Genomic DNA, 11,610 nt, shown 5'->3' with positions numbered 1-11,610 from the left:
AGGCGGGTTTATTCCCTTTGCACAATGTACCGAGTTCAAACGAAGCCCTGGAGCTCGGTTAGGCGAGTATCTCCAAAATCTGGTACGACAATACCCCGTCAGGCCAGCACTTCGCTTCCGCTCAGAAAACAATAGGAGTTTACACAACTGCAGCCCACTTGAGGTTTTTCATGGCTACGCAATGAGACCCCAAATGTTACAGCTCTGCCTAATGTCCTTGGCTCTGTCCTGCTTTGGAAGGAAACATGCTGTGGCCTGCGCTGCCAATGCTATTTCCTCTTGCTTGTCTTTAAAGGTCTCTTTTTCCAACAGCTGATCGGCTCTGCAGCTCCGGGGAGTACGTGAGATCCGGCTGGCCCACGATCGAGCTGGTATGGCCGCGTGCCATGTTGTTGTTTGTATTGCTGTCATTTTTCTGGCGTTACTTGGCTCTTCCACGCAACTTGTTTTCATCCTGAACTATGTGCTCATTACATATCCAAACACCCACGCAGGTTTTTGCATGAGGAAACTCGAAACACACGCGTGGTAGAGGAGCAAGTTTGTGACGGGGAGGGGGGGTGGAAAATGAGATATTTGTCTCGAGGCAGACACAAACAATTGTCAAATCCCTGAGCTGCCCGTGGTTGGATTTCAAGCTTAGCGATGACAAGCACGTGAACACCGTGCGTGCATCCCCCTGGCAAAGAGATGTGGGGGACATCTCTTGTGGTCGCCCTGGCCTCTCCTAGCAATTCCAGCTACTGTCCCAGGCACTCGTCCAGGGACCTCCTGGCACTCTGGCAGGCTGTGCCCTGAACGCCAAAGGGACCCGTTTTTACTGCTAGGAAAGCTCTCGCTTCCCGTCCACGGCCCCATCCTTGCCAAGCAGCCAGCCATGGGCAGCACAGAGCTACCCGGGCAGCTCAGGTCCGGCAGCACCAAGTCGTGCTGGAGGGTTTCAGCAAGGTCCCAAGCGAGGGGGTCGGAAATAGAATCATAGAATGGGTTGGGTTGGAAGGGACCTTCAAAGCTCACCCAGTCCAACCCCTGCCATGGGCAAGGATATCTGCACCCAGCTCAGGTTGCTCAGAGCCCCATCCAGCCTGGCCTGGGATGTCTCCAGGGATGGGGCATCCACCACCTCTCTGGGCAACCTGGGCCAGGCTCTCACCACCCTCATCAAACCTCACACCCCTAAGTCAAAACACCCTAAGGAGAGAGGGCAACAGCACAGTCAGCTTTGCACAGTGTTTGCTTTGTAAGTGCCATCTTTGGGGTTTTCCCCTAAAATAGCAGGTTTGAGTCGCTACCAGAGGCAGCATGGGCAGCGCTGGTGCCATTGGATTACCTGGATCCAGTATTGCATTAGCACAGCTGTCAGGGTTTGATTGCGGGGTGACAATAAACTGTGGCAGATGTACTGTTAACCCTCTCTCCCCGCTCTTCAGCCCTTCCCTGTCCCCCCTTCCCACTAAGGACAGGCGACTGGGAGGGAAAGAAGGACAGAGAGAAGAGAGTTGGAAAAATTAAAAATGTTTTACTAATGCTCTCAATAAAAATAGAGAAAATAATACAAAATATACAAAACCAATCTTGAAAGTCCCGGCAGCTGCTCTGGCAGATGTGGGGCCGGCACCCGAAGTCCTGGACTGGACTCTGCAGCCAACCGGAGCTGGATCCAGTCTGTCACTGGGCCTCAGTTCGCAGGGACAACTCGCAAGGTCCTCTCCCAATGTTGGCCATAAGGAAAAGGGAACGAGATCCTCGTGATCCCCCACTTTTATATGAAGTATGACGTGAATGGGATGGAATACTTTAGTTGGTCAGTTTTTTGGTCACCTGTTTCAGTTCAGTGCCCTTGCGAGATGTGCATCCATCTTTATCAATGACCTCGCATTCCATTTCTATGTCTACCAAAACATGTATCTAGCTTTCAGGAAAACTGCAGTTATTTAGAAGGCTTTAGCTGACAGGGAAAGTCACTAAAGGAGAAACTTGTTTTTTAACAAAACCAGGGCAGCAGCAAACCCAGTGTGGCCCTGGACCAGCAGAGCGGGGTTCAGATGCTCATGTTTTCCGAGTCTCTCCCATTTTTACGACCCCACGGCCGCCGCAGTTGAGCTCTGGCAGCCGCCCTGATGGAGATGCAGAGAGCTCAGCTGGAGGCTCCAGGCTGTCCAAATCTGCAGCGTGCTGCTCCCCTGCACATCGCGCTCCTCCCCACCGCGCTCAGGCCACTCAGAGCGTGGAAAAACCCTCTCCCAGTGACCGCCGGTAACTGCAGAGCACTGGGCAGGCTGAGCCCGAGAAACCAGAGGGCTTGGTTTGCAGCTCGGGCTTGCTTTGCTTCCTCACAGCCTTCCCTGCTGCGTGTGCTGCAGATGAATAAAGATTTTCCAGGCCTGTCAGTACTGCGTATTTCACCAGCATTTGCTTCGTTTTAAGTCCAAAAATGCGCTAAAAATAAGCTGTCTTGGCATCCAGGTCTGGATTTAAGTGGTAACAGGATACCGGGCAGAGAAACTCCCGGGGTGGTTCGCACCGTGCATTGGTGAGCAGGGGGGTGCTGGCTCTCCCTCCTCCTCCTCTTCCTCCCGGCTGCTGTGGGGCTATTGCCGACTGCTCACTCGCAATCCCCTAAATTTCATATTCAAATATCACAGGTTTTACACGGCATCGCTCCTCTTGAGCGCGTTATTAGTGAGGCTCCAAATGCCAAGGTAGCGTCCTTTCCTTTGAGGTCGGGAGCCTTATTATTAGTGAGATCCGTAGTGAACTATTTCTTTTAATAATCCTGTGGTAATTTTGGGAGGGGGATGCCCGCAGGCAGAAGTTTGGATAAGTAAAGTACGAAATGCCATGGGAAGGCAACAAACTTAAAAAACCTTCGTTAGCAGAGGGAGTTATGGATGTTTGTGCCTCGTGCACGGACTTTGTTGTGCTGTTGCAGAGCCTCATGGCTTTGATACCACTGAAAACACCATGAACCCCCCTCCTGGGAAGGCATCTTGAGATTAAATGCTTGCTGCCCCCCCTTGCTTTTGTAATACCCAGTTGATGTTCAGTCGTCAAGGCTGCTGAACGAGTTTTTCATCCACGGGCAGATTTTGCTGCCGCATTCTCACTTGCTTTCCTAAAATAAAGGGGAAAAAAAAAAATCCTTGTGCTAATTTAATCTAGCCAGACATCTTGCTGTCCTGCCTGATAATATCTCTCCAATCTGTCATTTCCAATAGACAGCTGTTTATTTGTTCAGCTTTTTTTTTTTTTTTTTTTTCCCCTGGTCTTGAAATACCTCCTCTGCTTTCTCAGGCAGCCCAGACCTGCCCCAGGGATGCCTCTCTTGCTTTGGTGGGGGCTCTGGGTGAAAAACCTCTCCCTTCTCCAGAAAAAACCCTACAACAACCTCAGGCAGAGAAAGATGTCAAAGAATACCCAACTTGCACGCAGTTTTGCAGGTAGTTTGGGTTTTGGAGCCAGCCTCTGGCACACAGCCAGGCAATGGGTCAAAATACTGAGAAAGAACCTGGTGCAGGAATGGAGATCCCGACGGGAGCTTCTCTCCAAACCGCAGACTCGGAGAGGTACCGGTGCTGTCTGTGAATTATTCAGCAGCATCAGCTGCAAAGGACAAAATTATTAAATACAAGTTATTTCCTAAAATTTACAGTAAAGGGAAAAAAGAAGTTATTACATAAAACAGTGCACAAGATGTGGGAAACCACTTGGGCTCCTTCCCACCGCCCAGACCTCCAGGTTGCGTCTCCATGAAGCGTGTAGGTGACCAGCTGTATGGACTGAAAAAATGACCCAAGGAAAAACAAATTATTAATTCTGGCACCCAGCATGCAATTTGCAATTGCTTTCAAATGAGTCTGTTGGTCAAATGCTAAATCTAGGCACTACTGGATCATCTGTGTTTTCATTTTAGTTGTTATTTACTTTTATGTATCTATTTACTGTTATTTATGGTGAATTTAAATCACTTTAACTCCTTCTTGGGGAAACAAAACAAAAACACAGAGCATTTACAAATTGGCAGAAGTGTCAAAACAAGTTTATTGGGAAGTGTAAGAACACACAGTCAGATATTCGGCTGATAAAACGGAGAGAGGGATGATACTGTGCAACCCACCCCAGGGACCAGTGCAGGAGCTGATGCGGGATCAGATCCCGCTGGGTTGTCTCAGATCCCTTTCCTGAGCACCCACCTGCGGCTGCCGTGGGGCTGGGAAAGGAGATGCCCATTTTGGTCACCAACACCCCACTCCAGCCCCACGGGGCATCCCCTTGGCCCCCACAGCAGCTCTGTAGGGCATCCCCTGAGCCCCACGGCCCCAGGCCGCCCTCGCACCTTGGATCCTGGGGGCAGTTTTGGGCCCCTCACACCGAGAAAGGCCTTGAGGTGCTGGAGCGAGTTGAGAGAAGGGAACGGAGCTGGGGAAGGGGCTGGAGCACAAGTGTGATGGGAGCGGCTGAGGGAGCTGGGGGTTCAGCTGGAGAACAGGAGCTGAGGGGAGACCTTCTGATCTCTGAACTGCCTGAAAGGAGCTCGGAGCCAGGGGGGGTCGGGCTCTGCTCCCCAGGAACAAGCGCCAGGACCAGAGGAAACGGCCTCAAGTTGTGCCAGGGGAGGTTGAGGTTGGGTATTAGGAAAAAATTCTTCACAGAAAGGGTTGTCAGGCATTGGGACAGGCTGCCCAGGGCGGTGGTGGAGTCACCATCCCTGGAGGGGTTTAAAAGACAAGAAGATGAGGTTCTTAGGACATGGTTTATTAGTGGACTTGGCAGTGTTGGGTTAATGGTTGGGCTCAATGATTTTAAAGGTCTTTTCCAACCTAAATAATTCTATAGTTCTATGAAAATCTCTTCTCGCCTTCATTGAGAGACTCAGTGTTCACAAAAGCATTGCCCAAAAGGGGCCAGACGCCTGCCAGCAGCTCCGTATTGGTGCTGCTCTGAATGTTCACGGTGTGAACCATCTCCATCCCCAGCTGCCTCTCAGACTCCTCTTTGGCCGTGCCAGGAGACTGGCTACCAACATGGATCCCTGGAGCTTGAGGGGTAGCCGAGGCTGAGCTGGATGCTCAACAAGTGCTATAGACCTATCTGCTGGCTTCTCCTAGAAGAGACCTAACTCCTGGCTGTCCCTTCATCCCTGATCCATAACTACATGTCCACCTACGCTAATTAATTTTGAAGATTTCTCTGTTTTTGAGCTGTCTCAGCCCTCAAACGAGTGGTGGAGATGGGTTGGAGTAACACTGCGAAGGACACTGCCAATGCGGTTAATTAATAGTTAATCACTACAGAGAGAACAAGCGACAGGACGAGACGAAACAGCCTCAAGTTGCATCAGGGGAGGTTTAGATTAGATATTGGAAAAAAATTTCTTCACAGAAAGGGCTGTCGGGCATTGGAACAGGCTGCCCAGGGAAGCGCTGGAGTCACCATCCCTGGAGGGGTTTAAAAGACACGTAGGTGAGGCCCTTAGGGACATGATTTAGTGCTACAGTTGGGGCAAGGGTTGGACTCAATGCTCTTGAAGGTCCTTTCCACCCAAAACGACCCCACGACCCTGTGATTTTAACCCCACAGGCCCCGCCGCCCCCCGCCCGCGCGGCCCCTTTAAGAGCGCGGCCCCGCCCCGCGCGGTCGCTGCCGGGGCCGCTGACAACAAGATGGCGGCGGCGGGGCCGGCGGGCCCCGAGAGCCGGGTCCTGGGCTACACCCTGCACCGCTGGAGCAGCTTCTCCTCCACCTACCTGCCCGAGTGAGTCCCGGCCTCGGCCCCGATCTCGGCCCTGGGCCGATCCGCGCCGCGGCGGGCTGCGGGGCCTGCGCCGGGCCCTTTGCCGGGGCCTGCGCCGGGGAGGCCGCGGTGGCGGCGGCCGCGGGGGGAGCGCGGTCCCGGGCAGCGCCGGTGAGGAGGGGCCGGGGCGGCCCGGGCTGCTCTGAGCCCCTGGCTGGGGTGGTCTGGTGAGGGCAGGCCCGGAGGTGGAGGGGGGGGTGTGTGTGTGTGTGGGGGGGAGGCCCTGGTCAGCAGGGTTTAAGGGCCTTATGTGGGGAGGTCAGCGGTATTTTGGGGGCTCTATGCGGGAGTGGGTGTGTACAGCAGGGTTTGTGGGGATGTGTGTGAGGGAGGGCATGTACAGTAGGTTCTGGAGGGGCTGTGTGTGGGGAGAAGGTTTAAGTTCTCTTCAGTTGAAGAAGGACAAGGAATTGCTGGAGGAGCCCAGCGGTGGGACACAAAGATAATGAGGGGTCTGGAGCATCTTTGTGATGAGGAGAGACTGAGAGAGCTGGGGCTGTTCAGCTGGAGAAGAGAAGCTCAGAGGGGATCTCATCAATGGTTATAAATATCTCCAGGGTGGGTGTCAGGGGGATGGACCAGACTCTGTTCAGTGGTGCCCAACGACAGGATGAGGGGCAACGGGCACAGACTGAAGCACAGGAGAGTCCATCTGAATATGAGGAGAAACTTCTTTCTTTTGAGGTGCCAGAGCCTGGACCAGGCTGCCCAGAGAGGTTGTGGAGTCTCCTTCTCTGGAGACATTCAAACCCGCCTGGACACATTCCTGTGTGATCTGCTCTGGTGACCCTGCGTTAGCAGGTGGGTTGGACTGGATGATCTCCAGAGGTCCCTTCCAACCCCAACCGTTCTGTGGTTCTGTGAGGTGCTTATCAGGGTTTGGAGGGGCTGTGTGTGTGGGGAGGAGGCGGTCAGCAGAGTTTCAGGGGGCTGTGTGTGATGGAGGGTCTGTACAGCAGGATTTTGGGGGGCTGTGTGTGTGGGAAGGGCTGGTCAGCAGGATTTAGGGGTCTGTGTGGGGCAGGGGGTGGTCAGCAGGTCTGGGAGGGTGTTTGGGGAGGGGATTTAACACCAGCATTTGAGGATATGTGTTTGGGAGAGTGATTGGTTAACAGATTTGGGAGGGGGGTCTGTGTGTGGAGTGCAGGGTCTGGGCTGCAAGTTCAGGGGGTGGTAGGTCAGGGAGGCCTGGCCACCAGGCTGAGGGTTGGGGGGGTTTAGCACTAGGCTTGAGAGAGCAGGACGGTGTATGCAGGGGGGTGTGATCCCCAGGTATGGCCAAGGTGGGGACAGACATAAGGAGAAGAAGTTGGACTCAGATTTGGGGGGAAAGGCTGGTCACCAGGTTAAATGGGGAGAAGGATTAGTAAACCTTCCCTCCCTACCCCCCCAGCAGTTTTTGGATTTATCAGCTGCCTGTGGACAGTGTGTTTTTTGGCAGCCAGGCTTCCTCTCCTGCCCCTGACCTCTGACATGCTGGAGGATCGCTGGGCTACCCTCACTTGGCATGTGTGGTTTTGGGGAAATGGCGTCGTTTGCTGCCCTCCTGTCCTACTTTTTAACTAAAAAAACCTAACTTTTTAACTAAAGAAAGTTTTGGTGTATTAAAAGAAGACTGGAGCTGTATTTTACAGTCATCAGTTTGTGCTGCTGTACTAATGTGAACCCATTCTGAATGAGAGACTTGGCCATGTGGCAGTCCAGCTATGGCCTCTTAAATTCCTTTGCTGACTGAAAGTAAGATTTGAATTGATTATAAGATGGTCTAGAGGTGCTATTTTTGATACACCTTTTTGATAAGTTCATGTCAGTGTTGGAGGTTGGGAGGAGCAGTAGGATTTACACTGCTTGGACGCCTTAGTCTTTGCAGGCTGTAGAGTCTTGTCTGATCATTGATTGGGCTGAATTATTAACTTTTGATTGAAATACCTTTAAGTCACCCACTATCAACAAGTGACAGGGTTGCCTTATTTGTTACTTATTATGCTCATGAATTATCTCATTTTCCAAAATGAAGCAAACCTTTACTCAGAAAAACTTTTTTAAAAACTCCTAGTTGTTGTATCTTTCTGTGTATTTGCTCTGCTAGATATTAAAAAGAACTGGGTTCTTGTCTAATTTGAAAATCTTTGGTGATAATTAAGTAATCTCTTTACCTTTATTGTTAAAAAGACTTTAAGGTGTTTCCTTCAGGATCATACTTGTAGTTATTTCTTCCAGCTTTTCTGGCTTTCAACGTTGTATTAAAGTGTTGGTCCCTGCATTGAAGGATGACGGTCCATTATTGATCTCACTGATGCAATAAAAAGAGATAATACCATCTTTCTCCTTGATATTGCTTTCCAAGGCTCCTGTTAGTCTTTTTTTGCTACAGACTTGTGTGAGGAATTAATATTCATGTGGTATCTGCAGTGCTGCCCAAAGTCCTTAATGTCATTGTCTTCTGTGATACAATTCCCTGTTTTGTAGTAGGGCTGGTGTTTTACAAATCCATGGCCTTGCATTTGACTGTTTAAGATATTGTTTAAATGTGCTTATCATCAGTAAAAACAATTTTAAAGGCTCCTAAGCAGTGTTAGATAATCCCAGTGATGGGTTTATTCTCTGGCATGCTGACCTTGGTCCGAGGGATGCTGGTCCTAACGCTTGGGTGTTGTCTTCTGTGGAAGTTTTGGTTTTTACTTGCTATCTGTTAACTTTTGATTCCCATGTTCTGGAAGAGAGTTTAAATGCAATCTGAAATGGAAAGTGGAGGCTTTGACCTGCAATTTGAGATTAGATTCTTGAAAGGAGAAAATGTATAAAGAAACATATGGGAGGGTAGGTTTTGGGGAGGGAGTGAAGATGGAAAACTTAAAAATGGCTGGTACAGGAACATAACATACTGTGGGATGAACACACAGAGCTAAAAGTCTTAGTATTTAATATGTGGAACAGAGTGGTGCTTTCCTGGAAGTATATTGGGAATTCTGGTTATACTGTAGTTCAAATAAGTCTGTTAGTGTAAATAGGAAGAAACCACTTTAACCTTGAAGTATAAGAGTGACTCTGCCATAATGTATGTCAGAGTACACTACTTTATTTAATAATGTTTCTTCCTATTTGGAGATGTGGTATTGCAATCAAAGAGCTTGTGGAAGAGGAACAGAGTTTATCATCCACGTTCTTTGTCGGCTATATGTGATTTAACCACACTTCTTAAGTAGTTGTATGGTTTTAAATGTAAAACAAAGCTATGAAATAAAAAAAAAAAAAATTGTTGCTGCTGTCCAGGGAAGAAATAAGCTGTCTGGTAACTTATGTCCCAGCTGTTTGTGTGATGCTGAACTGACAGTGGAACTTGTCAGAGCGCTGAAATCACCTGATAACTGCTTGTTTTAATTAAAAGAAAAAAACAACAACAAAAGCCACAACAAAAAACAACTTGAAAAACATTAGTTTTCTTTCAGTGACAGAAGTTTCTTGTGTTTGGTGATGCTGCTAGGGGATTAGTTAGTGCTGGATCCAATTTCTGGCTGTTTTACTAGTGCTACAGCTACCTGCACATTTGCAAAGACTTCCAGACGTTAAATGAAGATCGTCCTTCTTGGGTCTGCCAAAGAGTAGTTCTACTGTTTTCCAAACTGCTGGAGTTGTCCTGTTGGATTGTAGCTACCAGCAGGAAGACTGACTTGGATATTTACTTTAAAAACTCTGTGGGTGAAGTGAAACAAGTGAAAGAGCTGGTTTAGTAATAGTGTCTAGTTCAGGCTGCGTTGTAGGGGAGGTTACGCCTTTGGGAAGAAAATTGATCCAAGAGGAAATTCGTTCTTGAAACATCTGGTGTTTCCAGAGACACTCTGTGTGTGTGGAGGCAAGAGTGCGTTGAGAGGCTTCAGCTTGTCCAACTTGGAAAATGTTCAGCCCAGCACGTCGCCTGAGCCTCCTCCATCCGATCCCTTCGTGCCTGTCTGCGGTTCTTCCCTGAAGGAACGAAGTCATGTGGGACGCTGCTCCCTGATGTCTCATGGAAGCTGCTCCTTGATGTCTCGTGGAGGCTGCTCCCAGATGTCTCGTAAGGGACCAGCCAAGGGATTTCCCCCCCACCACCAGTCACTTCATGTGAGCTGCACAAACAGATGCTGGTGTCTTTTTGACATATGCAAAGAGAGAGAGACCTGGACTTTATTCCCCTCTCTTCTCTGGCCTTCTGCAGAAAGGGATGAGCTCAGTTGCTTCTTTTTTTGGACGAGGAGGGAATAAACAATTTATAGAAGGTAATGTAATCCTAGTTCAAACTTTTTTTTTTAATAAGGAAGATATCTGAAAGCTGCTGCCCTGCATTCTGAGAGAAGCACTTCATATCCTGATTTTTTTTTTTAATAGACATTTTTGTACCTGCCCCGGTTTAAACTGCCTGCTCAGGTGAATAAGAGATGTAGTATTGTGCTCTTTGTGGTGGCAGTCGTGCATCTTTTTCTATTGCCAAATACTAAATTACTGTGTCCGAGGACCATGGTTTCTATTGTTTGCATCAGACTCGTGACTGTAGCTGTAGCATATCTTGTAGCTGGCCAGTGCCCTCAGGTCCTTCTGCCACTGTTTTTTACAGCTGAAATCCCACTTCAGATATTTCCAAGAGTGTTTGATTGTATTATGTTAGTCATGTACCTTTGCTAGGAAGTTTCATCCCATTTCTAGTGCTCAGATCTTCAGAGTCATTCAGGTTTTCGTGTAGGATATCTCTGTAGAGGAAGACCAGGGGATTTCCTAGATTTGACTTTAGGATTTTTATTGATATTTTTCTCACTTATTTCTTGTGCTAAGGTCATCACTGAGAATATAAAATAAGATTTGTTTCTTAGCTGATAATTAAATGCCATTAGCAACCTCCTCCTAATTGGTAATAACTTTTTTCATTGAAAGCCATTTTTATCTATTTCACTGTGACTTCAGTTACTCCGGTAATTCCAGTCTTTTCCAGTTTTACACCTTTTGTGGTACTGCATGGAATGCTGAGGGCTGGATGACTCTCTTGTCTCTCTTGTAAAAGCATAGTGGAACAGAGAAAGATCCAGCTGATTTGTTACAATACACTTAAAATAATTGTGTGTTTTTATTGTTTTTCTGTCTTTCCATCAAACCAGGAGTAGTAAACTAAGCAAAAGATTCTTTGGTAGTAAAGTGTGAGTGTCTTGTAGACTTCTAAAGTGAGAATGCACATTTTTTTGTTTTTTAGTTAGGAGGATGTGACAGTAAGTTCCTGCCCAGTCTAACCAAACATCTTCTGCTGTGTTTACTCTGAAACAGATATGTTCTCTCCTGTGTTTTCAAATCTAAGGTATTGCAAAGCATTAGTAAGAAGGTACTGAGAACGTGTGTAACGAACTTTTTGGGATAAAGTCCATAGGGATTTAAAAAAAAAACCCAACACCTTAATTCCAGCTACCCTGTTCTCTGAGATTTCTGTAACAGGAAAAAACATGTATTTGTGGCTAGTGAAATGTGATTCTCAGTTTCTCCTCCTGCCATGTGAAACCGATGATTCAGATCTGTACCTTATAGTTCATAATCCCTGTTATAGATGCATCTGTGTCTTGTAGAGTCTTGTGTTTGATCTGAGATAGTCATGACTAATGAAAAGGTTTGGTTTTTTTCTATTTTGTTTTCTGATACTGAGCTCTATTTCCTTCAGCAGTTTAGAACTATCTAAACCAGACTAAAATGGTGGACTAGCAGAGTGTGATTCAGAGTTTCTCTGTCAGGATGAGCTGTGCTCATTGTCCATACACAGGAATTCTTTAAGATAGGGCTTATGTCTCATGGTTTCTTAAATA

The 11,610-nt window shown here is 48.0% G+C and overlaps 1 protein-coding gene across 1 annotated transcript in view; it reads left to right on the top strand.

Annotated features, from left to right (window-relative positions):
• The first annotated feature begins 5,651 nt into the window (after positions 1-5,651).
• The window catches only part of MKLN1 (muskelin 1), a 108,386-nt gene continuing 102,427 nt past the window's right edge, over positions 5,652-11,610 (top strand). Inside the window, exon 1 of the mRNA XM_065636328.1 lies at positions 5,652-5,755. Within this exon, the coding sequence (XP_065492400.1) occupies positions 5,664-5,755 (92 nt within the window). The 5' untranslated portion in view covers positions 5,652-5,663. The remainder of the gene's footprint in view (positions 5,756-11,610) is intronic.

This window comes from Caloenas nicobarica, chromosome 1 (assembly GCF_036013445.1).
Source record: "Caloenas nicobarica isolate bCalNic1 chromosome 1, bCalNic1.hap1, whole genome shotgun sequence".
Lineage (NCBI taxonomy): Eukaryota > Metazoa > Chordata > Aves > Columbiformes > Columbidae > Caloenas > Caloenas nicobarica.
Note: the sequence above shows the minus strand (reverse complement) of the source record. Positions and strands in the feature narration are given on the sequence as shown.